At 41.2% G+C, this 27,915-nt stretch overlaps 1 protein-coding gene across 4 annotated transcripts; it reads left to right on the top strand.

The window, feature by feature from the left end:
* Positions 1 to 50: 50 nt before the first annotated feature.
* setd1a (SET domain containing 1A, histone lysine methyltransferase) lies at positions 51 to 21,684 on the top strand. 4 transcript variants are annotated; one of them, XM_085157259.1, is made up of 21 exons: positions 51 to 155; positions 1,184 to 1,328; positions 1,401 to 1,499; positions 1,591 to 1,861; positions 2,175 to 2,305; positions 2,415 to 2,665; positions 3,723 to 5,400; positions 5,719 to 6,711; positions 7,041 to 7,208; positions 7,979 to 8,063; positions 8,155 to 8,297; positions 9,778 to 9,814; positions 9,900 to 10,092; positions 10,181 to 10,221; positions 10,316 to 11,607; positions 12,927 to 13,281; positions 13,476 to 13,657; positions 17,764 to 17,874; positions 18,865 to 18,984; positions 19,245 to 19,382; positions 19,498 to 21,684. In XM_085157259.1, exons 2-21 carry the CDS (start codon positions 1,191 to 1,193, stop codon positions 19,669 to 19,671), a joined length of 6,600 nt encoding a protein of 2,199 aa, XP_085013385.1. In that variant the 5' UTR covers positions 51 to 155; positions 1,184 to 1,190; the 3' UTR covers positions 19,672 to 21,684. The 4 variants fall into 4 exon arrangements, with proteins under 4 accessions (XP_085013385.1, XP_085013386.1, XP_085013384.1 ...); XM_085157260.1 differs by lacking the exon at positions 51 to 155 and adding an exon at positions 162 to 313; XM_085157258.1 differs by lacking the exon at positions 51 to 155 and adding an exon at positions 162 to 465.
* The last annotated feature ends 6,231 nt before the right edge of the window (positions 21,685 to 27,915 follow it).

Genomic DNA, 27,915 nt, shown 5'->3' with positions numbered 1-27,915 from the left:
TATTTACATTAACAATTTTTAATGCTGTTGTGTGTACAGTGTTATGTGTCAATGTGAAAGTTCCCTGTATTTAGTTTCAGCTTTGACGAAAGTGCCGGTGAGTAATCGCAGGTTGCATTTTGAACACACTGATGGAGAACAGGCGAGGCTTTCAGGTTAGTTACGCGATGGCCGCTCTCTCAACAATGTCAGGATTTCGAAGCGAAAACAATGGCTCCGTTGCTCGAACAGGCGTGTTGCTGTTTTGACTAACTGTCGGAATGGTAGCGGTATCGTTTTAGCTCATCGGTTTTGCGTTAAAGCCGGGCCGGAGGTGAGCCGTTTCTGTTAGGAACTCAGTGTTTTTCTTGTTCGTCTCCCGGGCCTGGCTGGAGCTGCCTACACTGTAGCGGCGGGTTGCTACTTTCGGATGAGCGGGCAGTAGGTGTCGAAGAGGAGAGGGGTCTGAATTTAATCAAACTGAAGGTGAAACGAGTCTACAGATCCTCGTAGTGAGGCACGTAACTGGTAAAATTTTATCGCTGTGGGTTGAGGGACACGAAGAGCATAGTTTTTAACTCCTAACGTGATGTTCTTGCTAACTAGCATTAGCTTACCGTACCGTTGACTTGCCCTAGCTAAAGCGAGAAGGCATAACTAATTTACAATCACATCGCTCTGATCTGAGGTGAGAGAAACGGATAGGTGGGCGTTATACTGAGTGTTTCGGAAACCCGATTCAATGCGTGGAACGTGAAATTTGTCATGATGCCGGAAAGCAGCAGTTTGCATATTCTAGGTTAGCCGTTGCTAACAGCAGGTGGCTAGCTGAAGTATATGGTCAGTGACGTAACGGTGATCATTGTTTTGACAGCACACGGCATCATATCCGCGGCTAAGACCGTCCCATTTGCTAGTCTGTTTAATTTACTTATTTTACCCATGCAAGAAGAACTACAACTGAAATATAGATGTCCGAAAAGTTGATCGTTAGCAGCTGATGTGACGCAGCTCGCTAGCCTGACAGGTTGCCATACAGAGTGCTCATAGTCTGTAATTACTGCAGCACTTTGCATCTGTTTGGCTTAATTCCGCAGGGATTTTTTTAAAGCTTACTTCCCTGTGCTGATGCCCGGTCATTTTTTTTCTTCTATCAGTAGCTTCTGCACTGTGTGTGTAATGGTGGTCTTTCTTTGTGTGACAGTTGTAGGATGGATCCAGACGGTGGGGCAGATTCACAAAAAGCTGTCAGTTTGCAGTGGAAAAGCTACAAACTCGTCCAGGACCCAGCCATTAGGCGTGTCACCCAGAAGATCTACAGATATGATGGAGTGCATTTCAGTGTGCCAGTGAGTTAATGTTCACTTTTATTTATTTATTTTTATCTTCAATCATTTCGACTGTTTATTTTTTGTCCCCAGGACTCTGGATTTCCACCTGTGGGAGAACTGCGAGATCCAAGACCCCGGAGACTGTGGTCCAGATATACAGAGCTGTCTCTGCCAGTGCCAAAGTTTAAGGTGAGAATACTTGGATTAGTGTTCATTTGACACGTCTCGGGAGCTTTCTGTTTGATTATCTTTTCACTGATCCTTTAATTTGTTACCGCAGCTTGATGAGTTCTACGTGGGTCCCATACCTCTCAAGGAGGTGACCTTTGCTCGACTCAATGACAACATCAAGGAACCCTTCTTGGCAGAAATGTGTGCCAAGTTTGGTGAGGTGGAGGAGATGGAGATTCTGTTTCACCCCAAGACTAGAAAGCACCTAGGCCTGGCCCGAGTATTGTTCACCAGCACCAGAGGAGCCAAGGACACAGTCAAGCACCTGCACAACACCTCTGTCATGGGGAACATCATTCATGCTCAGTTGGATATAAAAGGTAAGTTGAAATGTCTCCTCTTTGCCATCTGATGCACATTGTTACAGTGATGCTTTGGGCAGTTTCGTTATATGCAGTTTGCAATTTTAAATCAAAAGACAAAGAGAGTCACTTTTTCATGTAATCTTTTGAGCAGTTCCTCAAAGGAAGAAGACTTGCTAACAAAACACAGTCAAATGACACAGAAAAAAACTTAAGCTGCAGTTAAATCTAAAGTTTTTCATACAAACCATGTTAGATATAAATTGTTTGTGTCTGTTGATTCGGTTTGAGAGCTTGCATTTAAATAGCTGTGACTTTTATTTTTATACAGGTCAACAGAGGCAGAAATATTATGACCTGATAGTAAATGGGTCCTACACTCCTCAGACAGTGCCTCTAGGAGGCAAGGCTTTGACAGACAGGCTTCAGCCTCAGGCTACAACACAGCCACAGCCTGACACGGTATTGTGACTGCACAAACATCTCTTCACTTATTTAGTGATGTCATGCTTGAGTGGTAATCTGAATGAAGATGCATTTAATTTGATATATTTTTACTCTGTTTCCATAGCCATCAGAAATGAGGCGAAGGCTTTCCAGTGAGCTTGCAGTTTTGGCAGCAGGGGTCCAGGCCCTCACATCGGGAAATGTCACACCTTCTGTAGAGGCTGGCTATGATCAGCGTCTAGACACGCCCCCCTCCTCCATGGCAGGTCCTTACACCCCAGGCTCCTCTGCGTCATCTCAGGGTGGGGGAGGAACACCTTACAGCTCAAGATCTGGGACCCCTTTTTCACAAGACTCGGGCTATGCTGGTGGAAGGTTAGTTTCTGATAATTAACTGGAACAAAGCATCTCGAATAAAATTTACCTTAAGTGGTCTTACTGTTGTGGTTTGGTTCAAAGTACTGTGGAAAAGACTGAGGCACCCCTTGTTTCGATATATTTTGCTAGGAAAATGAGAAATGGATGCAGCGATTTATTGAAACATGCAGTCATACATGAAAATACAGTATATGAGGCAAAAAAACAAGATTTGTACAATTCTAACAAGTTCGATAGTCTTGAAATATTTGTTTTGACAACCTTTTATTTTTCCACATAGCCTGAACCTTCTGAGGCAAGCTTTCTTGTAATTTACTTCAGAAATAGTTCTCCAGACTTTTTGAAGGTCATATCTAAGCTCTTATTTGGATGTTGGCTGTCATTTGTTCCTTCTCTGTTTCCTCAGTAATGTTGAGGTTTAGGCATTGGAAAGACCAGTCCATGACTGATGGTGTCCATTTTTTGTTATTGCTTTTATTGTGTTTCTATGCTTTTACTGGATTGGCAGTATGCTTGGGATCATTGTCATGCTGAAAAATGAAGCTATTGCCAGACACTTTCTAGATGGTACTAAGTGGTGGATCAAAATCTGATGCTACTTTTCTGCATTAATAATTATAAATACGGTCCCAAACCATAACCGAGCCTCCACCTTATTTTACCATGTACTTCTTTCCTGAACTTGTCGGTGCATATGATATGAAGGGAAATTTTTGGTACAAAAGACCTGGTCTGGTCTTATCATCTTTCATCATTTTGTTGTGTTTATTGTGTCCTTTGTTAGCTTGGCTTGCACAGAGGAGGGAAATACTCTCAGGTTGTTTGTTTCAGTTGTGCGACATTGAGTTTCCAATAGTATTCGCCACAATTAGATTTCACTGTATGTATGTATTGTATGTCAACCTCAAAATCCTTCTCATGTCATCCCTTTTAAAACAAAAACATTTAAATGACGTTACAACACAAACCACATTTTACCTTTTCACATAAAGTCAAAAAGCATCATTGTCTGACTTAGTGGTTCATATATAAATTCTTCATTTCTGCATTTTAGGCATCCTGGTTACAATACTGGCACAATGGGCAGCGGCTACCCTCCCCAGGACATGTTACCTTCCTCATCTTCGTCTTCTGCAGTCTCCTCGACGGTTGGAGGATACAAAGTGTCACGCTACTCTGATGAAGCACAGGAACCTTCAGTGTATCACCGGGGTCGTCCTATGTACCCCCCAACCGCATCATACCGTCCCAATGAGCCACCATGCTACCCCCCTTACCCTAATGTTGGAGGACCTGGGCCACACATGGCACACCACTCCTCAATGCCCCCACCACCTCTTGCCAACCAATATGATCAGCCCCTAATGTCAGAAAGGGAGAGGGAGCGTGAAAGAGACTCAGGGGGACGGTATGGGCCAGCAGGGATTGGTTCCAGGAGGTCATCTTATCATCACCAGCAAGACACAAACTCTTCCTCAAAGTACCATTCCCATCATTCCCACCACCATTCAGATCGCAGGGATGACAGGGGGTACAGGCGAGACAGCCTGGGCTCTCGGTCAGGTGACCACGGCCACCAGAGACACCGCAACCACCACCATTCTCACAACCACCATGGCAGCAGCAGCCGCAGAAGAAGCAGCCATGACCGGGACAGGGACAGAGACAGAGATCGAGATAGAGACAGGGACAGTGACTACTCTAACAGTTCGGATCCCAGGTACAATTCCAACTCGTACCGCTCTTCATCTAACAGCATGTCTCCTCCCCCATCGTCTTACTCTACATACTCCTCCAAAGAGCCTGCCCCAGCCCCTCCTCAGGGATTGGACGTTTCCACTCGCCTAGGGAGCACAAGTGTCACAGAGAGGGGTTCTCTGCCTTCATTAGGTGCTGAAAAAGACTACCATGGTCACCACAGTGCTCTCCCTCCACCTCCCCCACCTCCTCTCCCACCAGCTTCTGTTATTGCAGCAGCTGTAGCAGAAACACTTGGAACACTGGACTTCAACCAGGATAGTCCTGCCGGTGAAGAACAATGGACAAAACCCAAACGTCGTCCCAGCACCCCACCTGCCCCACCCAAGACACCCCCGCCTTCTTCTCCGCCCCACCCCACCATTGCTTCCTCTTCTAATTCTCCTTCTTCTACTTCCCTTCCCCACCATCTTTCATCTTCTTCTAGCTCCCCTCCACCCCCTCAAAGGGACTCGTCCTCCCCAGAGCCAGATTCCACCAATGAGAGTTTACCGTTTGTCTACCACAGCAGCAGTCTGGACTCTCGTATTGAGATGCTTTTGAAGGAACAAAAAGCTAAATTCTCTTTTCTTGCCTCTGATGAAGAAGATGAGGAGGATAGGAAAGAGGAGAAGCATGGGGGCGGAAGTGGAGATGGAACAAAACGTGGGTCAAGTGATGCGAAAGGGGAGCGGGAACAGGTGGGGGACAATGGCGAGAAAGACCACAGGAGGAAAGGGGAAAGAGACAGAGATGGCCACAGAGGAAGAAAAAGGGGGAAAGGGGGAGAAGGCAGGAAGAGCCCCACAGTACTTACAGCATCTACACCACCCGTTTCTACTTATTCTCCCCACATCCCACCCCCAGAGGAAACTCAGGCCCAAGTCGGCCCAGCTGGTCCTGGAGCATTGCAGGAAGAGTCTTCACAGGCTGGATCTGCTGATGCACAGAGCCGGACAGGAGCGCACACACCACCTTTTAATGGACAGAGTCAGGTATGATCGGTCCTGATTCCATTTATTTTTATAAATAGAATCAGTTGTTTTGATAGTCACCCAGAAATACCTGTCTGTGGGCAGAGAAATAAATATTTGGTGGAAATGAATAAAAACATCCTCAGTACCAACACAGTGATTAACATCCTGAGTGCTGTCAAACGTAATGTTCATGTTTTGGTTTCTTGCTTTTAATGTGCCCGTTTCTATGTTAGAAAAGTGGGACAGAAAAATAATTCAGTAAGTGTTATTTTGAGAATTTGCTTCAATATGTGGGTGGTTACTCAACTTAAGACAGTAAATTCTGCTTTCTTTCAGGCCTCTCCTCATTCCTCAGGAGAAGACATGGAGATCTCAGATGAGGAGGAGGAGACTACGACCATAACAACCGTGACCACCCACCAGCCATCAGTCACCTCAGGATCCTCACCTTCTTCATCTCAGGCTGCCATGACTTCACAAACAACAGACCCCTCATCTTCACCCCCACCCATCTCTGACTCTGCACAGCACTTTGGCACCTCCATGCACCCTCCCATACCATCCTACCCCCCTCATCTGCCCCCTCCACCACCCCCTGGTTACTCCCTACAACCCCCACCTCCACCAGGGATTCCTCCCCTTCCTCACATGGAGCTGCACCCTGAGTATCCTCCCCCCATGCCTCACCACATGTATGACTATGCCAGCTCCATGGAGCTGATGAACCAGTACAGTGGTGGAACCCCTATGTCTTTCCAAATGCAGACCCACATGTTAAGTCGCCTACACCAGCTGCGCATGTCATCATCCAATGGCACCACAGGCCCGGGTGAGGCAGCTACTGCAGACTACAATTCCTACCATCTCCACTCTATTCCACAACATCACACACACCACCCCTACATGGACCAAGAGGGCAATGGGGCAGGCACTCATTATGACCAAGACCACCGATACATGCCACCCCACATGACCTATCCCTACCCTGATCCCCACAGCACTCAAATACCACCCCATCCACACCATGGTATCCCGCCTCCACACACTGGCTGGCCTCCACATGTCTTACCGCCACACTACCCATCTTATATGCCCCCACCTGGCTATGGCACGATGCTGCCTGGGGATGGAGATGAGTACAGGGCTCCAGGGGAGGAGATGTCCATGCTGGCAGAGAATCCTCATGAAGCCACAGTGCAGATGGTCTTGGCCACTCTTATCCAAGAAATGAAGAACATCATGCAAAGGGACCTGAACCGCAAGATGGTGGAGAATGTAGCCTTTGCCACCTTTGACGAGTGGTGGGAGCGGAAAGAGACCAAGGCCAAGGTAAGGAAGCCCAGCCTCAACAATAATGAAGGTCATCTTTCTAAGGTTGCAGTTAATTTTTGTGTATGTAAAATAAATAGGCCCACCCTGTTACTTAATAATTTTACTAGTTTATGTATGTGCTTCCTCCATTTAAGTGTAATTGATTTTTTTTATAATTAGCATGTTTTTTTTGTTTGTTTTTTTTTTTTAATGAAAGATGTCATTCCTGTTACTATTTCATCTCAGTTTAATGATGCTTTTATTAGTCAGTTAACTATATAAAAGAAAGACTGTTGTTACAAGGCCAGAAAAAAGTAATATCTTCTGTAAATGTCTACTTTTTGTAGCCATTCCAGACGATGGTTAGGGGGGTTTCTGCATTACGGGATGAAGAGAAAAAAGAGGAAAAGGTCAACCGTCCACGGGAGCCTCTCATGTCTCTTGTGGATTGGGCAAAGAGTGGTGGCATGGAGGGATTTTCTCTCCGTGGAGCACTACGACTGCCTTCTTTCAAGGTAACGGTACTTTATTGCTGCAGATTTTGGTTTCATCTCCATGTTACTGTATGGAATCTATACTGCCTTCATATTTTATGTTTGTTTGTTGGAGTGTCTCATTTGCCATTACACCACCAAAACACTAGGTGGCAGTGGTGCTTGTATGCCACCTTGTTGAGGCACTTTGTTGATGTCACTAAATGGTAACTGAAACTGTTCTCCATGTTGGACCTAATAAATACAGAATTTATTTAGTTGTACTGAAGACCTGTCCAGTGTCAGGAGTTAGAAAAGACAGTAATTTCGTTCATACATGGACTGAATGTGACATGAACATAATAAAACAGCATAAGTTTCACTGCATTATCATCATGCTGTTTTCCTGCTTATTGTTTCTCAGTCAATAGTGCAGTATTTACAGTGCATGTTAGTACCAAATGGACCAATAATAATGATTGTGTTGGGGCATTGTGTAGTTAGGTTTCTTATTAGATACTCTTCAAGCTATATTTAAGGCTCTCACAGGTAAACCATACTGTATAAATGTTTAGCACAGTATATGTCAAGCTTAAGTCAATAAATGGTGTCACGAGTGTAGTTTAAAATAGCTGATATTGTCATTCTAATATTTTGAATTTTTATGTGGTACCACAATATTCAAAAAGTGCACAAGTGTTTGGTGTTGTCAGTTTGTGGTACTTCCTCTAGTTCTGAAAAATAGTCAGACTTTGTAAAGTCAATTTGTGTTTTTTTGTTTTCATTCTTAAAAAATACTTTGAACTATGCAGGTGAAACGGAAAGAACCTCAAGAGTTTGAAGAGGGCGACATGAAACGGCCACGACCCTCAACACCACCGGACGAAGATGATGAAGGTTTGCTCAGCTGTAATTCAGACTTTAAAAAAAAATATGGGTTGGATTACTTGATCTGCTCCATGTAAGTCTTAAATTAACCTGTTTTCAGCTGCTGACGAGAGAATACCAGAGGCAGACAGGCATGGAGCTGAAAGGGACAACAAGAGGAGGAAAAAGAAGCCAAGAAATCGGAAACCCTGGGAGCTTGACAGCGAGGGAGAAGAAACATCTGATGGTTCTTCTACTGAAAAGGTTTGTCTGTTTGTTTTAAAATTGTGATTCAAGATTAAAACACAATTTTTAAAAAATGACTTTAGATTATTAAAAAATATGAATGTGATAACATGAGTTTATAATTCATGTTGTCATTTCTTTTAGTTAGCTACAGATAAGAACAAAATTATTAGCCTTGTATGAAAATTAAAGTTGTTTTCAAAACTTTCCAAAGTAGTTTCTACCTCTCAGCTGTAAAAGGCTGATGGGATGTTGCTGTCACCCCACTGGGCAGGCAGGCGGGCATCCCAAGTTTGCAACGTCAACAAGGCGGCATAGGATTTTGAAATTCATACCACTGGTGCATCAACTAAAAATCTCACATGAGTTTGACTCCCGGTGACCTTGACCTTCTGAAAATCCTGTGAATACAATAACTCAAGAAGGAAGTCGCCTAGGATTTTCAAATTTATGCTATATGTGTATCTATTAGGAGGCTGAGGGGTAGCACTGGTGATCACCAGTATTTTAAAACGTACAAGGGATTTTTAACATAGCACTTTTAAGAATACTATTTATTTAAACATTTTTTAGAAACCATAAGTTAGTTGTTTCTTGATTTGTTTTTACACACAATAACAATTTTTTGAGAAAACAAAAATTACCAGTGTCACCTTTATAAGTCGCCAGAAAATGTGACCTTTTTATTGAGCCATAGCACAAACCACTGATGTGCCATGATGTGCTTTGACTTTGTGAAGGTTCAAACTGAAGGTTATTTTCCAATTTGCATGCAGTACTAAAACAAACAAGGGTTTGAGGTGTCTAAAGAGCCCATTAACAGCTGCCAAGACACTAGTGAATGACTAAGCAAAGTTGGAACCAAAGAAATGTTTCCTTTGGTCAGATGAGACAAAAGTAGAGTTCTTTGGCCATGGAGAACAAAGCTTATGTTTGTAGAACATAAGCTTTGTTCTCCAACTCAACAACACCAAAGCATGGGTTGTTCCTGGTACAGAAAGCCAAGTTAACATTGAGCCCACTGAGGTCTGTGCCAAAAGACCCATTAAATCTCTGGAGGAGCTTGAGAGATTTGCCAAAGAAGAATGGGCTGCGATTGCTCAGGAGATGTGTGTGTGTGCACGTGTGTGTGTGTGTGTGTGTGTGACTTGATGAAAACTATAACAAACAACTGCAGGCTGTTATCCAGGAAAAGGATACGCAATTGGTTATTAATATCAAGGGGGGTAATAACCCTGGTAGTTTTTATGAAATCTGTGTGCAAAGTAAAATAATGTAAGCATCCAAAAAAAACCAATATGTTTGGAAAAGCTGTGTTTAAAAATTCCATGCTCTCTTTAACACCACTTAGGAAATAGTTCTGTAGTGAATTGAATGCAATAAAAAGAAATTTTCATAGCAGGGTTACAAATTCTGTCCTCACCTGTAGATGGCAGGATGTCACTGTGATTATATTGTGATGACAACTTCTTTTTTTTTTTCTCCCCCCCATGTTTAGGAGGATGAGGAAGACGAAAGTGGAAAAGAGTCTGATGGTAAATCACAAACAGGAATCTCATAACTTTATGTTCTTATTTTCAGCTATCATGACTGTTTACATTGACTTTTTAATTTTTTTAGATGATGTCCTCAGTGCAGACAGTGACGACGAGAGCCTCTCATCCTCTTCTGAAGGCTCTTCATCTTCAGGATCTTCATCTTCATCCTCAGAAGAGGATGAAGATGAAGAGGAAGGAGAGCGGGCAGAGAGTGAAGGACCAGACAGCATGGATGAGTCAACTATGGATAGCACAACTGAGAAAGACAATGAGAGGTACATCACTTGTACTGCTGTAATCAGAATTATATAACAACGAATGTTGTACTTTTCAACATTCAAATGCTTGTTTTGTTTTTCTCAGGGAAAATAATGCAGCTGTTCCAAAGGCAGAGGTCAAAACAGGTTAGTCAGAAGTTGTTATAAATCACCAAAAAGCACCAGTAACATAATAGCTTCAGTTCGAGTTCAATCTTTGAAAACTTGTATCTTTTCTCAGGTGATACAAAAGATGGCAAGGCAGACACAACGGCGCCTACCAAACATCCCCCCTCACCACAATACCCACGCCCTACATCCCCTATCGTTCTTGTGCCCCCTCTCAAGAAGCGCAAAAAGACAGTCTCCTTCTCTACAGACGAGAACGAAAGCAAAATGCAATTGCCAGCTGCACCACCATCTCCGTCGCAAGTTTCGGGTGAATCTCCCCTCCTCTCAGGCAGGCTTCCAGACTCACCCATCACTGCAACCTCACCCAATTCATCTCGTCCCAGTCAGGGCATCCAGCTGCTTCCCTTTGCCTCTAAACCAGGCGAAGGGAATGCTCTCATTGTGCCCCCATCTGGACGAACCCAAGATACAGAGGAGTCTAAGAGAGGACCCCTCATTTCTCCCCAGACTACCCCAGTCAAATCCCCTAGCAAACGCGGTGCAGGCAAAGAGTCTCCCAAATCTTCTGCTCCTCCTGTTATGGTGTGCCGCACTGTGCAGAACCTGCCTTTGGACCATGCTTCTATGTGTAGGATGGCCTTTGAGGAGGCCCCAGCACCACCATCTGTCAACAAAAGGTCCAGAGGCAGACCACGGACATCTAGCCTGTCTACTTCTTCCTGTCACTCTCTCAGAGAGGAAGATGAGGATGAGGAAGAAAGTGAGCAGAGGTTAAGACTAAGAGAACAGGTTGGGGCCTCCAGCCTCCTGCAGCTGGCCTCTGCTTCAACAACTGACCTTTCTGTGTTAGCTGATGTGGCTTTGAAAATGGACCCTGATCCTGGAGACTCGGAGGAGACAGAAACATCTGATGAAGCAGAGGAGCACAAGATGGAAGGAAATTACTTCGCCCCAGAGTCACTGGCCCTCCTTATGAGTCCAGGGGCTGTAATCGTCCTTATGGAGCACAACTACTGCAAACCCCCTGTTGTCCCAGTACCAACTGGTGCCAAAAGGACTTCCTCCAGACAAGATTCTTCTGTTTTGCTCCCAGCTGACCTCAACTCTATTTCTGGGGTGCTTGAAGCACCAGAGGAAGTCATTGGAGATCCACTTACATCACGGGGAGATACAGGGGAATTCTTTTCTGCAGTGGGAGAGATGTGTGACTCTGAGGTTACGGGCCATGTTACGCCGGTGTCTCCATCACCAAAGAAGAAGAACCTAATTGGCAAGGGTTTTGAAATTGAAGAGGAAAAGAGCAAAAAGAGGAAGAGGAAAGATAAAGAAAACCTTGAGGTTCATCACACAAAAAAGCAGAAGGAGCAGCCAGGCAAGAAACAGAGGAAGCGGAAATTAGAGGTATATTTGTCACGTTTGTTCCTGTAAATGTTTGAGATTGTCATAACCGTAAACATGCCACAGGCAACAATAGCACTGACTCATTACCAGTAAGCCCAAAGTTGGAATTTTGAAATTGGTACAGTTGAAGAGTTTTACACGTCTCGAAAGAATTTCCGCTGGTAAACCTTTGGACATTTCCAGTGTTGACAGAAATGGAGTTTTTGTGCATGTGGGGTTTTTTTGCATTTACAGGACTGTGTGATACAGTTTGTTTTTTTTTTTTAATTCTTGGGTGTGTTCTGGCTGAAAACAGATGGGGTAACAACAGGGTGTACCCCCAGCGCTCTGCTCTCAGTCTTACTGGTGCAATCACACTAGAATTACTGACATTTCTTTAGCATTGCTTAAAGCTAACATCATCCAGGTGCTTTGCATCATAAAAAACTTCTTTTACTTGCGCAGATGAGTTTTCATTAACCATAAACATGCCACCTGCCAGTGGCATGTCTAATGTCCGATGGCGCTCTTTGCAAATACAGCAGGTAACAGTCCAGAGACTTCGTCTGAATCAAACTGTCTCAACTTGTGCACTATATATGAAAAAGTACCAATTTGGATGAGTTTCTGACTTGTTTTTGCTATTTTCACCCCCTGAACTTAGTCAGACGGATTCTGAGGCATCTCCTCTCATAGTTATTTGAAATACCAGATGGTGCTCCAAACAATAGGTTACCTCAGGTTCATCTTTGATCTTTGCAAAAATTTCTGGCACAACTTCACCTGCTTCAAAAGTGCGTGGAGAGAATGAAACAAATCACAATGCAGGGACTCCAGCAACACTTAAAGGGAAGATGAACAACTTTATTGACTGACCAACGCGTTTCGGCTTGTGGCCTTCATCAGGGTCATAGTAACACATAGTAGAAATGTGCTTCAATAAAAGGCAGGAAACAGAAAAAAATTCAAATTAACCAATCACATCTTCATAGGTCAAGTCACGCCCAAGTAAACACTGGACTAGATAATTAATTTAATTTATTTTATCAACAAAAGAAAGAGAAGCTTTCTAGACATCTCGTTTTAAGACATAATTGTTAAGTATTGCTGGAGTCCCTGCATTGTAATCTTTGATCTTTACCGCGTCTTGGCACAGCACCTGTGCCTTTTTTCTAAGAACACTTGTGTTCATGAAAAATGTCAATGACATTCAGTCACTGAATATAGTTATGAATATTGTTATGACTTTAACTGGCCAGAGAAATGTCCAATGTGTCAGTCTGTATTAGTGTAAACACCGCATAGACTAGAAACTAAAAGACAGTTTTTCTTACCTGCAGGACTCAGATTTGGACGAAGATGTGGATGTGGAGGAGCTTGAATCTGGGGAGCTGTCCAGCTCAGACATGGAGGAAGAGTTGGTTGAAGAAGTGAGGAAGAGTGAGCGGCTCTTTTTGCAAGAAGCAGGAGTAACAACATCCCAGAACTGGTCGAAACCTGTCCCAGCGCCTGAGCCACCAGCTGTGAAGTTTGACAACCGCAGTGAATTTGAGCAGATGACCATCTTGTATGACATCTGGAACTCTGGTCTGGATGGTGAAGACTTGTTGTTTTTGAAGAAGACTTATGAGAAGCTGCTACAGGATGACCATAGCTCTGACTGGCTCAATGACACTCATTGGGTCAACCATACAAATATCCTTTTCAGTCATTATCTTTCACCTCAAACCTGTATGGGCACTAGGTTTGATTTACATGGAAGTGACACAATATCCAAAAAGTCTGACTGTTATGAATTTACTAAATTGTCTGCATAACGTGACGTTTTTAAATTCAGGAATGCTTTTATATTTGGTTCCCTGTTGTCAGCCTTGACCTTTGGGCTGCACTAACCAATTTGCCAAATCCTCGCCGCAAAAAGAAGAACATAGATGGGCAGCTTCGTGAGCATGTGACCGGTTGTGCCAGGAGCGAGGGGTACTACGCCATCAGCCGCAAGGAGAAGGATGTCTACCTGGACCTTGACCTACCCGAGCAGGTCATACGGGAGGTGGAGAATGTCGACACCTCGGTAGGCAGATTCCAAATCTTTTTGGATGCATCTTCTTTTATTTCTTTTCCATTTATTGAATCTGTTGCTCTAACATCAGTTTGATTTTGTCTGTTAAAGGAGTTGAGAAGCTTTGCTGAAATACTTGAGATATCTTGCAAAACTTGTTTAGGCTTTTCCTTAAAAATGAGTCAGCATCGGGTAACAGGCCGACGCACTTGGACAGTTCAATGTTCATGTTCACTCGCTCACAGATAACGTTCACTCTCCTAATCGAATGTTTGTGAGATTGGAGATTCTGTTATGCCTGATCCTTCATTTGTTGTTGAAAGAACAGGATAAAATGCCCGTGAGGTGAATCTGTGCATGCAGCACAACCTAAAGTCAGTAAATCTGATTGGCAGTGGAGATGTTGGTGTGGACGTGCTTTCGATTGTGTGGAAAGTTGAAGCCGGGTTTAAATGGAATTTTAATGTGATATCCAGTTGAACCTTTTTTTCCAGGAAAAATATTTTGCTGGTCTCCACTGCCTCAGTAATCAATTATTAGGGGTTTGTAGCTGTTTCAGGGTATTATTATAAAGTCAACATTTGGCTAGATAGTGCCTCTCAAGCATTTGGAATGGAGGTGATTCATATTTGGCTTAGTCGAAGTGGTAATTTTAGGATTTGAGATGAAAAAGGTTTTCAAATGACAGAGAAGTAAGATGATGAGTATGTGGACATTTACAATACAGAGGTTTTAGGCATTAAATTTGTGCTGTCTGGTGGTTGAGACAGACTCATGCAGGGGAAACAAATCATATTTAATTTCAGTCACATACATCACTGCTCATATGTTTAAAGCATGGCATGTATTCTTTGTCAGTAAAAAGAACATTAAATTCAACAAAACAACAACAGTGCTATAAGGGCTGATAATAATGAGTAAAGTATTGATTTATAATCATGCTAAAAAAGGACAATACAAACTGAAAAACTGTGTGAAAATAAGAGTCATGGAGAAACGTGCGAGATGCGTGTCGTTTCTAGTCGGGCTTCCTGATTATCAGGCTTGTATGAGTCAGAATGTGGTCGTTCACAGGAATAATGTGATGTCTGAAAACATCAGGCTTTTGTTTTTCCTTGCAAGACTACTTGAAACAAAAATATTTCTTTCTGACTGACATTTTTTTCTTTTTTTTCCTCATCATCTTTGCTGTTAGAAGTGGGTTTAGAGTGAAAGGGTGTGATGAATTTAACAACAGACGAAACAAGTGCGCCAACCTTGAATGTAAACATGTAGTTTTCCCTTTGTTTTCCTGTTTTGTTGGCAGCCATAATTGTAACATTCTTGAAATTCCAACTTCAAGTTGTGTCCACTGCTTTTGAGTTTAATGTTCATATCACGTATCTTATCGTCAGTATTCAAAAGCAGTACAAATGTTATTGCATTTCGAGAATGTTGAAGAGTGAATTCTTCCTCTGGGCCAGTGGCAGGATGTTTCAGTCCAGGCGTTATTTCACGTAAAGCACAGTGATCATTCCTGTTTGTGACACAGGAAATCCATAATTCTTTTTTTCCTGATGTAGATCCGGATTTGTCACATGTGAATTACCCCTTCCTGAACAAAAGATGATGAATTTAATTTACGTCAAAGGATCCTAATGATCACATAAATTCTTATGAAGTTCCCTGAAAAGTTTCATCATAGTGAGTGTCACACCTTTAAAGTAAATGGCCTGTATTTATATAGCGCTTTTATTAGTCCCTAAGGACCCCAAAGCGCTTCACATATGCAGTCATCCACCCATTCACACACACATTCACACACTGAGTGTTTTGGAAAGAATAATCAGAGCAACTCCAACTCCAACTTTCCTCAAGCATGGTTGAACAGCTCTAGAAATTTGCACAGCACATGTATTCCCAATCAGGAATTAAACCAATTCTCCTTTATTAAAAATAAAGGAGAAAATCTCACATATTCAAAAATTGGAGGATTCGAATACATGTTTTATGTGTTTTTCATTAAAAAGACTGGGTTCAGTCTGTAACTTCCATGAAATACTGCTAAATTGGGTGCCTCTTAGCTGGAAATACAAACAGGAAACATGAGCGCAGCGTTTATTTACACAAACACACTAACCACTATGTCTTCATTAGAATTTAGTTAGAAAAAACAATAATACATGTAGTAAGGCTAGACCGGTTGTGCACTTATCACTTTGTATTCCAAGGCACGATTTGCTCAAGTATAGACATCTCCCAGCCTAAAGCAAACAGAGACATGCAAATATTAATATAAAAAAAACAAAAAACAGTTTTTTTATTTACAGCCAATTAATTTCAAAGACCTGGGGCATGAAGCCACTGAAGGAGTTGTGTGGACAGAGGAAATAAAAATGTTTGAATGAATTTAGGGAAAATAAGTTGGAATTGCTGATTGTATTGCGCTAACCTTTAAATGGAGTTCGGCTTGGATGCTTTTTTATTTATTTGTAATGGCTGATTAAAAATAATGTGTGAGAACCATTTCCTGTGTGCCAGGAGTAATTACAGTTGCACTACATGCTTATAGTCATACTGCATATATGTTCGTGTGGTCAGCTTTAACCTACAGAGCTATGGTTGCCCGGTGCATAATGCTGGGCACTAACATAGTATGTGTCCTGAATGCATCACAGTATTTTTAACAGTTACGTGGGTCTTTCAGCTCTTTGTGAGTATTACTTTGGTGTAAGTGCAGGGAAAGCTTTCTGATAAGTCTGCCTAGAGTCAAAAGCAGAAAAAAAGGAGTAAGAGGTCACAGATCCCCACACATTTATCATAGGCCTAAATTTGGCTATTATTGTGATGATTCTATGATTTCATCATGCAACGTTCCTCTTTTATAATGCCCGCAAATAAGGTTTGGGTCACTTGAGGGTGATGATCTTGATGCTCGTCAGACACTCATATGATGCACCATCATTGGTCCCACGTGCAGCCAGTTATCCTCCACACAATGCCAGATTGTCATGGAACGTAGGAACATTTGAAAAATCAGCTCATTTAGTGTTTGTGTGAGTTAGAGTGGAAAATCCACGTTATCGTGTTGCTGTGCAAGGTTTATTCCTCCGTAATGTATTTCCCATTTAGCCGTTGTGCTTTCCCTTACTGCTTCCATGGACACAAGCGTAGTTCCTTATAATAATACACACAAATTATTATATTTTACTGTGGCATGTTTTATGCAGTCTTGCTGTTTCTAGAGTTACAGACTAATTCAGACTTTGCACAGAATGAGATGTAACTGGGGCACCACATCAGTCTGAGTCTTTTGTCTCTGCTGCTTCGAGGTTTTTATGTGCTTATATCAGGAACAAAGAGATAATAATAATATAATCCCTGTTTATGTTTTCAAACCAAAGATTTGTGGCAGGCAGCAGAGTTACTGATACTCAGGGGGATCTCTCCCCCCTCCCCCGCACACAGAGCAACACAGACACACACATGATTTAACTTCATGATGATACATTAAAACAGCTGTTTCACTTAGCTTTATAGGTGAAACATGAAATGTAATCTCATGGATTATTATCTTGATTGTAATATTGATCTTTTTAGTACTGAAAGCAAAGCATTAATTGGTTGTAAAAACACAGAAGTTGCATAGTCTGACAAAATCTAAAATGATGTTTGAGGCGTAGCATGAGAACATGTCAGTTCATTTTGTTTCTGAGGAAGTTTCAGCTGATTCATTTTTTCCATAGATTCCTTTTCCTTGTTTTTGGAAATTTGTGCTGCAGTTACACTGCTGGGCTCCCTTTAACACTCAAGTTTTTTTCACAGTAGTTATGAGAGTAATTTTTGATATGTATAAGGAACGCAAGTTAACATCTGAAGAATTTAATTATTAAACCGTAATAGAGGGAAGGCAGTGGTTGGGACTGAAGTATTCGAGGGCAGACTTGCTTCTATTCTTGCGTAATAACTTTTCCAGTCATATCTCTTTCGCAAATGAACCTCTGCTACAAGAGCAGGGGTATTGGAAATTGAGGTCAGGGGTGTTTTTCAGGTTCATGCTGTGTCCCGTCAAGGCCATCTGATGAAGGCTTGGTGTAACCGTTGCACTCTCTGAAGCTCTTCTGTTTGTTTCCTGGCAGGGTGCTAACCGAGTGCTATCAGAGAGACGTTCAGAGCAGCGACGCCTCCTCACTGTCATTGGCACCACTGCCGTCATGGACTCTGACCTGCTTAAACTCAACCAGCTTAAGGTACGAGCAGCACTATATTCATGTGGTCACTTATTTACAAGCTAAAGGACAAAGTTAAACTGCAACCTGCGACTTGTCAACAGATTTAACTTTAAAAAAAATAATCTTTGCTTAAAAACAAAAACACTGTAAGTTATGCCACCTGACACAATAAATTAGAGGGTTTGCAGTTCACGGGTGTAATCAAAAGGTCATCTAAGGAATAAATTTCCAGAGCCTGAAACTAATTCCATGCTTTTAGAAGCGCATAGCTGAATTTAGTAGGATATATACCAACATGTTTTACAGTCTAAACACAAACAAGACGTCTGTGAAGGTTCTCAGTCATCCAGGTCATCGTAGCTTGGAAAGAAAAGCATCTGGAATTCTTTAAGTCCAGACTTAGACTACAAACAAGACCAATTTTGATACGAACTCTGTGGTTTATTAAGCAAAAGGTTTTTCCCAAACCTCACAAGATGAAACTCAGGGCTGAATGCAGAAGTTTTACCTTCGCAATGGTGGTTTTATCTTTTGGTTTCAAGAGGAATTTGTTTATTTGTTAATGTGATGTCTGAATAGGAGTTTTTTGGAAGGTGGCTCTGCTCTCGTTTTTTGTGTGCGTGTGTGTTTGGTTTTGAAAGAGGCTGTATCTCTGGATTTCATTGTTACACAAATCCGGGGTCGGAGTCACAGATCTGCCTTTGTGCTAAACATGCAGAAAATCTGCTCACTACAGTAGGTCAGTGGTCAAACATTTGGGTGTGGGCCTTTTTTGCATGTTCTTATTCTAGTCAACAATTTTTTTTATTTTTTTTTTTTCTGGTTTTCACACCAAATTATCAACTTGAATTACTTTACGTTTTTGAATTGTTGAAGATCCAATTATAAAACAAAGATATAGCCTGTAAGTACTTAAAACTATTTGTTAATTCAGGACAGGTTAGTTTATAAAAATATGTATTGCTAGTAAGGCTCCTCTTAAATTACATCCGCTCTGTCCTGATGCAGTTCCGAAAGAAGAGGCTTCGTTTCGGACGCAGCCGAATCCACGAATGGGGCCTGTTTGCCATGGAGCCCATTGCTGCTGATGAGATGGTCATTGAGTATGTGGGTCAAAACATAAGACAGGTATGACTTATAAGGAGTTTTGTGTTTAACCAGTGATGGTTTTTGAAACTTTCCAGCCATCTTGACATCTAAATGTTTTCATTATCCAGTGTTGCCACTAAACAAATCTGTAAAATACTTATACAAATAATAAATCTCTAATAGTCCTGCTGTGTTGGACCCTTACTCTTGCATTGTAATTTTGATATGACGGTATGTGAATTGCAGTTTTTCAGACACTTTGAGGGTGTGGTCAGCCAGAAAATGTTCTTTGTGCGCAGATGGTGGCTGACAATCGAGAGAAGCGTTACGCACAGCAGGGCATCGGGAGCAGCTACTTGTTCAGAGTGGACCACGATACGATTATAGATGCCACCAAGTGTGGGAACCTGGCACGATTCATCAACCACTGCTGCACTGTAAGTCTGAAAACACTCAACAATGATCTGCCTCTTACATGCTTTAGATATGGACTGATGTTAAGTTCTGCAGCTGTCGCCCATCAGTCTGTCTATGCTTTTTCCCCCCTTGCAGCCAAACTGCTACGCCAAGGTCATCACCATAGAGTCCCAGAAAAAGATTGTGATCTACTCAAAGCAACCCATTGCCGTCAACGAAGAGATCACGTACGATTACAAGTTCCCACTGGAGGAGAACAAGATCCCTTGTCTGTGCGGAACGGAGAACTGTCGCGGGACGCTCAACTAGACAACGCACTTCTCTACCGCACTTACCAATGGCCAATGGCTAGCCCATACCCGTAAACACCTCCCTTTCCCCATGAGTTCGCTCTCCTAAATGTGTAACTTGAACCACCCCAGTACCCTATGCTGCCCCCTCCTCATGGCCTCATAGCCAGCCTCACAGTACCTAGGACGTAGACACGCACACACTTGGCACTTTTCACACGCAGTTTTCATTCTCTAGGCAGTTCCACAAGCTAATGGGTGATGGATTGGCGTCATCTGGCTCTCGATGCGTGACAAGGCCTTTAGCATCAGCTCGTTAGTGGCAGTATTACTGGACAAAACCGGGTGCTCCAAGGAAGTTGTTGCGTCAGTCAGGGCACGAAGGATTTGTCTGATTCCATGCCAACATCCGTTTGAAAGGAGACAATGTGGAAAAAAAAAATAGAAAAGGACAAACTTTTATTGGCACTCTCTCAGACATGGCTTCATTACTCTTTTAAAGTGACGGCATCAGTCAGACATGGGTCATTTTTATGTTCCTCATGACTTACTTTCAAAAGGATTATAGTTTTGTAAATAACTATTGTTAGTATCGACTTTAGTGAAGTGAAACTACAATTTCGGTGTTTATTTCCTTTGCCATTATCTCTAAGAGCAGCACTTGTTCACGTGTTTGCATGCTGCTGTGGAAGTAGTATTGTGCGTCTCATAACCAGCCTCTGAAATATTGTTTTTTCTTTATTGGGTGTAGCTGAAACAAATCGGTGAGGGACGCTTTGATCTTTAATAAAAGCAGTAGGTAGGAAAAATGTCGTCCAGAAGTTACTGCTGATTAGGGCACTTAATAATTCACAAACATGCACAAGACGTGCAAAACTAATATTGTGGGAAACTATCTGTAAACTTGGCAGCATGCAGAGTTGTGCCAGGCTCCTACTCTCTAAGATTTTCTTTGTGACAGTTACAGAAGCCAGGGTGTTTATCCAGATGTGAAGCAGATGCATTTGGATGCCGTCACGTTAATGATAAGGAGTTCATGTCTGAAAGGGGCTTTCTTTTGTCGGCGTCGTCCAGGAGTCACTCCTCTAGTGTCGAATTCCTTCTGTAACCACGCACCCGTACAAATCCGCACAGAGACGCACACGAATACCAGAAAAATTCAGGGTTTTTAGACTCGCTCACTAAGGGCGTAACTTTTAAGATAAATCACTTCAATCAATTTGGTCTTCAGTTATGCAAGATTTCCAAGCGTGAGGGTTGTTTTGGAGCTTTTTTTAAAATTTCATTTCATAGTATTATATTATATTACTATTGCTGTTATTAATGGTATTGTTACTTATTTGCATTAGCTGTAAGTATATTACAGTGAAATGAGCTTCAGTGTACCCATCCACTGTCCTCAGTGGCTTTGTGATCCACCAGCCCTATAAATCCTTTCTCCTCTCTCCACTGTGTGTTACTCTCCTGTTTTGCAACAGTCTGTATGAGAGTAAAGCCGTTTTAACCCACTGTGAAAATGTGTAATTTAGGTTTCAGCTTACAGTGTGCGTGTTTTTTGTTTTGTTTTGTTTGTTTGTTTTTTTAAAATGCCACTGCTAAACTTTTATATTCCCCTGTTTGTTTTTTTTCTTCTCCAAACTTATGGATACTGACATATAGGTGCTTTTAACAAATTATTTGTGCGCTCTTTGTGGGTTCTTTATTCATCTACAATAATTAGGGCTGTGCTTGTGAAATGCAGTTGAGCACATGTCCAGTGGGGGTGGGATCAGAAATTGTCAATGACTGTTTCTATCACCAACACAATGGAGGGGGAGTGTATACGTTCATAACTCGCATCGCTTGTTCGTCAGCGATGATTTGGCACGCTATCTGCTGTGTTAACAGAGAAGTCGCAAAAGTATGTTCTGTTGTCGACAAGGTCACATGTGAATTCTAAAGATTTACAAAGGACACGCAATCCTATTAGCAATGACGCTGGTTTCACAGCCGTTGCGTTTGTTGGTTAAAAGCATGTATGTCAGTGACGTAAGTCAAGAAAAGGTTTTGTTGCTGCTTACAATATATCATCCTGTTTCGTTTCAACACGCGCACAAATTCGTGTTTAAACAATTGACAAAAGCGTTTTCTGCAAATCCTTCTCCCTAGTTGCTTTGTTAGGTTCTGAATTACATAAGTGAGTTTGTGAACAATGCTGCTGGCTTTGCAGCCATTTGCTACAAGTTTGCATTTCTAGCAGAGCCCCGAGTAAAATAAAGTTATAATAATAATAAGAATTCCTTCGAGGTAACCTTGGCAGATCTTTTTGTAAGGCACATTTATTTGATTTGGTTGTTTCTGTTCAAAGACTTAAAGTTTTTGTTTTCCCCTTGTGTTGCAGATCTTTGCAGAATTCATGAGAATGCATTATATTTTACTTCAGTCATCCCTTCTGAAAGATCGTAACTCAAAAAAAAAAAAATCCTGCTTACAGTCTGTTTGCATTGTAGATAGGTGAAAGTGTCCGTGTCCCTGCGAGGTTAACAATCCTAGGCAGTTTCTGATAGGTTGCAGACGGGGATTTCAGTGACCTTTTGTGTTGTATTTTTTTATTTTTCATGGCTATGGCCGTCCAAAGTTTAACTTTGATGTTGAACTTTTAACTAAACTCCTGTTTATTTGTTCTTTCCCAAACAGGAAAATGTGTAAGATATTTCTTGTTGCAATGAAAGCCTTTCAGTACAAACCAACCCTCTTTAATAAAGGAGAAAAAGATGAAAGGAAAAAACAAAAGCAAAAACAAAAAAACAAAGAAGTACATGTAAATATTGTAGAGGTGTTTGTTTCTTGTAGAAACACACTGATTCCAAGCTGTAAATATGTTGTTCCGTTTCCTTACTCAATGAGGAGGAAACATGTACATACCTTCCATTCATTTATTTTTTATTGTTTTTCCTTTTAATTTGATGATTATTTTAATATTATTTGCAATATTTCTCTTGTATTAATGCGTTGGACCCTTTATTAATGGTGCATTAAAATATTTTTTAAATAAATGAAAATCTTGTGTTTTTCTTTACCAAGTCAGTGTCCTGCTGGATATGGATGTTCAGATTGGAAACAAGCGTGAGAGTCTGAGTGACTTCTAGTTGATCTCTTATGCCACTTTAAAGGCATGTTGGTTGAGCAGGAAGTTGTGTGCCGGAAATGAATGCATCTGCAACTGTCATAGACTGTAAGAGGAAGCAGTGAAATCTGATGAGAACAGATGGTGACCTGAGTTGACGAGGCTACAGCTGGCTAACATGTGCCCTTATATGCATTTCCATCTCCCATCTTTTTAGTGCTCTCCCTATAAGGCCAACTTTCTTCTGATCCACTGTTCCTCACAGTGAAAAGCAGGTGAGTGTGTTCAAGAGGCAAACATCAGCAGAAAAACATGGACCATTTTGTGTAAGGGGTTACTTTTACATTCACAGGTCTCCTGATCCACTTTACTATAACAATATATTCATGACAGAAGGAAAGTAAAGGAAGCAAGATGAGGCCCCCGTAGCTCCCCTGATCACTTCTGAAGCCATTGGCTGCTGGTTAAAAGTTATTGAGGGCAATAAAGGCACCAGGTTCAGGTTTGTTATTCTCAGAACAAGTTGGCTAGAGCCCGTCAAATATTTGTAAGTTCAAAATTAAAAGCATTACAGCTGCTAGCATGGCTGAAGACTCCTAGCCCTGTAACTAATCTGGAAGCAGTAAAAAAAAAAAGTTCTTAACCTTTAACCATCAAGTCATTCTTATCCGCTTCCTTTTGAAATGACACTATAGAAATGTGACCAGTTTTCTTCCCTTTTTTCTAATGACGTCCTCTGTTTAAGTATGGTGCATAAAGTGTGGTCTTAAAACTGTTAATACATTTTATGGTTCATGGTTGGGATCAATCCTAGCTCACCTCAGGCACAAGGATGGGTATGCGGTGTTCCTTAGTCTATCACAACAGATCATTTTTATGTTCTTAAACATTAAACATCATTGGTCACCTTAAAATCATCAGTTAACCAAACAGGCATGCCTACAGACTACTGGATTTATTAGTACACAGTGGGTTCGAACACCCAGGTTGAAGAAGAGGGCCGTAACAGTGCTAACCACTTCAAAAGCATTTTTTTAGTAAACTTGAGAAGCAGTTGTGCACTTAAAGGTAGATGTAATCAAGCAATGCAACATGCTAAAACAATTACAGAGCAGAAGATTTTTCAAAGTTTACAAAGATCCTTTGTAACATTTAATGAAGCATGGTGAACACAAGAAGGACCAGTTTCTGTTATAATGCAGCATAAATGCCTCTTTTCTCTTTTCTATCAAACTAGAAGTTGTTGACCCAAATTACCCTCACTAATGGTTGCCAACCAGCAAAAAAACTAAAATAAAATAAATCTATGGTTTGCAATATTGTATAATATAAACTAATATTTGTTTCCAAAACATAGTGAAATAGAAGCAAAATGTAGCATAATTCTTATATTTATTTTATAAACAACATAGATATGGAACTGACTCCATGTTTATTTAAAGCAACATGTATTTATATCTATGTATATCAATACATGTGACCTGGTGTGAGGTCACAATATATCACATAACATAGTATTTGAAATTGTTATTTTAGGCTTGCATTTTACTGTAGTTAAAATGACACAGGGTATTATTATTGAAAATATTACAGGCAGAGGTAGAGAGTAACGAAGTAGAAATACTTTGTTACTGTATTTAAGTAGAATTTTCAGGTATCTGTAATCCAGTAGTTTTTTTTCTGACAACTTTTTACTTTTACTCGCTACATTTTTACACAAATATCTGTACTTTTCACTGCTTACATTTTCAAAACAGACTCAGCCATTCAACATCAAACAGATTTAACACATGAAAGTCAGTCCTGTTCGTGTATTAACCATCTGGAGACTTGACATGAAAACGGATGAAAATCAAAAAAACATGTGCGATAGTCAGAGATTAAAGTGGGCACAACAACAATAATAATACAGTCCCAATCAAAAGTTTAAGACCACTTAAAAATGGCAAAAATTCATATTTTGCATGGTTGGATCTAAACAAGGTTCCAAGTCGAGCTTCAACATGCAACAAGAAGAAATGAGAGTGAGGCAAAACATTTTTTGAGCATGCAGTTTATTGAAAACAATGCTTAAACTGAAACAAGCTGTTTTACAGCTGATCAAAAGTGTAGGAACACATGCCTTTAAAGGACACAGTAAACGTGGTCACCGTGACCCCCGAAGTTGGGAGGTCGCCTTGTGATCAAAAGGTTGCCGGTTCGAGCCCCGGCTTGGACAGTCTCATCGTTGTGTCCTTGGGCAAGACACAAGTTTGAACCGAGACACTTGACACACAAATCTGGAGTCTGTGGCTGTAGCTCAGGTGGCAGAGCAGGTCAGCCACTAATCAGAAGATCGATCCTATGCTGCCTCCTGCAAATATCCTTGGGCAAGATACTAACCCCATGTTTGCGTCAGAGGGCCCGGTGGCGCCAGTGTCTGGCAGCCTCGCCTGGCTGTGGCTACAATGTAGCTTGCCATCACCAGTGTGTGAAAGGGTGGATGACTGGATGTGTAAAGTGGCACAGGTTAAAGTCCAAAATAAAGGTTTTTTCTTTTTATTTAACCCAAAAACAAAGTTGGTTACATTACACAAAAAAATCAAAATCTTGGGTCAAAGTAACAGAACTCTACTCAAAGTTGACAAACAGTACTTATAACTCAAACAAACTGACCTACCTACATTGTAAAATCGAATTAGTTCCCAGAACTCAAAAAAATTGAGAAAACTCATTGCCTAAAAAAAAAAATTGAGTAAAGCTTAGCTAAAAATGACTAAATTAGGACAACTTATTTATTTTGAGTACTCTGTACAAGCTCATTTGTTCCCAGAACTCAACAAAATTGGATCAAGTTTACTTAAGATGACCAAGTTAGGGCAACTTACTCATTTTGAGTACACTGTACGGCCTTGTTACTTCCCAGAACTCAAAAAAATTAAGGAAACTCGTTGCCTCAAAAAAACTAAGGAAAGCTTACTTAAGATGACTGTTAGGACAACTTATACAGTGCAAGTCTGCAGTATTAAGAATAACTTGATATTTCTGACTGTACAATACTAATTGTTTACCTACTGACAAACATTTCAAGTTCAACTAAATGAAAAAATAATTTGTGGTAACCTGAATATGATTAAAAATAATTAACAACACTTTTTGTAATGATGTTAAAATTAGCCCAACTTTTATTTTCAAACACAAAGTATAACAGCCAACATACTGGACACTGTTCTGCTGAACAACAAACAATTATATTGCCATCACTGTTATAATCAGTGTTGGGAAGGTTACTTTTAAAATGTATTCCATTACAGAATACAGAATACATGCCCCAAAATGTATTCTGTAACGTATTCCGTTACGTTACTCAATATGAGTAACGTATTCTGAATACTTTGGATTACTTAATATATTATCATGCTGTTTACAACTACATGAATGTACTATTGCTGTGATTTATTACTGTTACTGAAGGTCCGCGGCTCCGAACCGTAGTAAAGGGACCTCTGACTAATACGGTGGGTTCTGTGTCGGGCTGTAGCCGAAAACTAGCTTTACTTTGTTGTCTGGGTCAACTTTGCTAGCGAGAGACAGAGAGAGGCGTTGAAAGGCTGCTCCAACGGAACTTATTGTTTTTGGAGGAAAACACGAACACGGTGTACAGTCGAGTCTTAATAGCTTACTTACAACTGGGCTTGTCAGGCACTATTCTTGGCTGCAGTGGTTATTATTATATTTACATGCTTCCAGCTCCCGTTTTTGCTCGATGACAGCTCGTACTTTTCCTTTTTCTCCCTCCCTCGCTCACAGACACATAACGGGTATGGCAGTCCATTCTCCCTGCAGCACGGACTACACTGCCTATGATGCTACATTCTTTAGAGCTATACTTGTAGCATTCTGCCTATTAGCTTAGCACAACAACAACAGGCGCTCTCTCACCCAGGAAACACGCAGAGAGAGAGCGTCACCCTGTAACCATGGCAACCATAACGCTGCCGCCTGGAACAACAGAACGTAGCTATCAAACAAAACCCAAACAGTCCTGACCCGCCACAATATGAAACAGGGAAGTACCGCAGTGTAATCCATTTATTTCAACAAAGTAACTGTATTCTAATTACCACCTTTTTAAACGGTAACTGTAACGGAATACAGTTACTCATATTTTGTATTTTAAATACGTAACGGCGGTACATGTATTCCGTTACTCCCCAACACTGGTTATAATCTTACAAAAGTCTCAGATGTAATTATTCTGAAAATAAGTTTAGGCCTACCACAAGTTTGTTTTGTACTTATATTACTTAAAATATATTTACTTAAAATAAAATATCCGTTGTTCTGTCACAAGTGCAGTCTCTGATTTAAACAACACATTTGTTTTTCATTCCAACACAGGAGCTGGAATGTTGTAATATTTTAAGGATGGCTTGTTTCCAGTCCAGGCATTACTGCCTGAATGACTGTCATGGATCGAGGTGATCCAAATGTAGGTGCAGAAGAAAGTCTTTAACTTCCCTTAAGTACAGTGGCAGTGGATGTGGGTTGGAGATGCAATAAGCTTGAACCTGCAGGCGACCATCTTCACTGACCACACCATCTCTGACGGAGGACTCATCTCTCCTGGTGTCCTGCAAGCAAACAATCATATTTTTTGGTACATGAACTTAATTGCTTTCTTAAAACATTTTTTTCTGCATTTGGTATAAAACAGACTCCAATTTAGACTCTCAATCTCAGGCTCCCTCCCCACCAGAGAGGTGACACAGAGCCGTGACCACCACCCAACATACAATAATGTCATGAAAGCATCATTTTAAAAAGGGCTATGCAAACATGGCCAATAACTTTCATTCTAATGATGTGCAAAATGATTTGGGCACAAAACAAATTTTGCTGTTAGAAAACTTGCAGACTTCACTATTTACAGTGTAGACCCTCTAAACTAAGTTTGGGGGATGTGATCTTTCAAGAAATGCAGACCAAACTGTTGTTGGTTTACTTACACAGCATGTCTTGTAGAATTAACTGGAGTCACCAGCAACAGCATAGTGCAGTCATATCTCTTTGTCAATTATTTCCACTCTTTAAACGATATTTTCTCCATGTGTGGAGCTAACTGTGAGCTGCCGCATGCAGACACCGTGTGCGCTAGCAAAAGAAAAAGTGGCTGGG

Source organism: Neolamprologus multifasciatus, chromosome 4 (genome assembly GCF_963576455.1).
Source record: "Neolamprologus multifasciatus chromosome 4, fNeoMul1.2, whole genome shotgun sequence".
Lineage (NCBI taxonomy): Eukaryota > Metazoa > Chordata > Actinopteri > Cichliformes > Cichlidae > Neolamprologus > Neolamprologus multifasciatus.
Note: the sequence above shows the minus strand (reverse complement) of the source record. Positions and strands in the feature narration are given on the sequence as shown.

What these genes read in the sequence shown, in the direction of transcription:
- setd1a (XM_085157259.1), top strand. Translation starts at nt 1,191, where the DNA reads ATGGATCCAGACGGTGGGGCAGATTCACAAAAAGCTGTCAGTTTGCAG. An exon ending in ACTGAGAAAGACAATGAGAG is followed by an intron (nt 10,093 to 10,180) that starts GTACATCACTTG and finishes TGTTTTTCTCAG; the next exon opens with GGAAAATAATGCAGCTGTTC. An exon ending in AGAGGAAGCGGAAATTAGAG is followed by an intron (nt 11,608 to 12,926) that starts GTATATTTGTCA and finishes TCTTACCTGCAG; the next exon opens with GACTCAGATTTGGACGAAGA.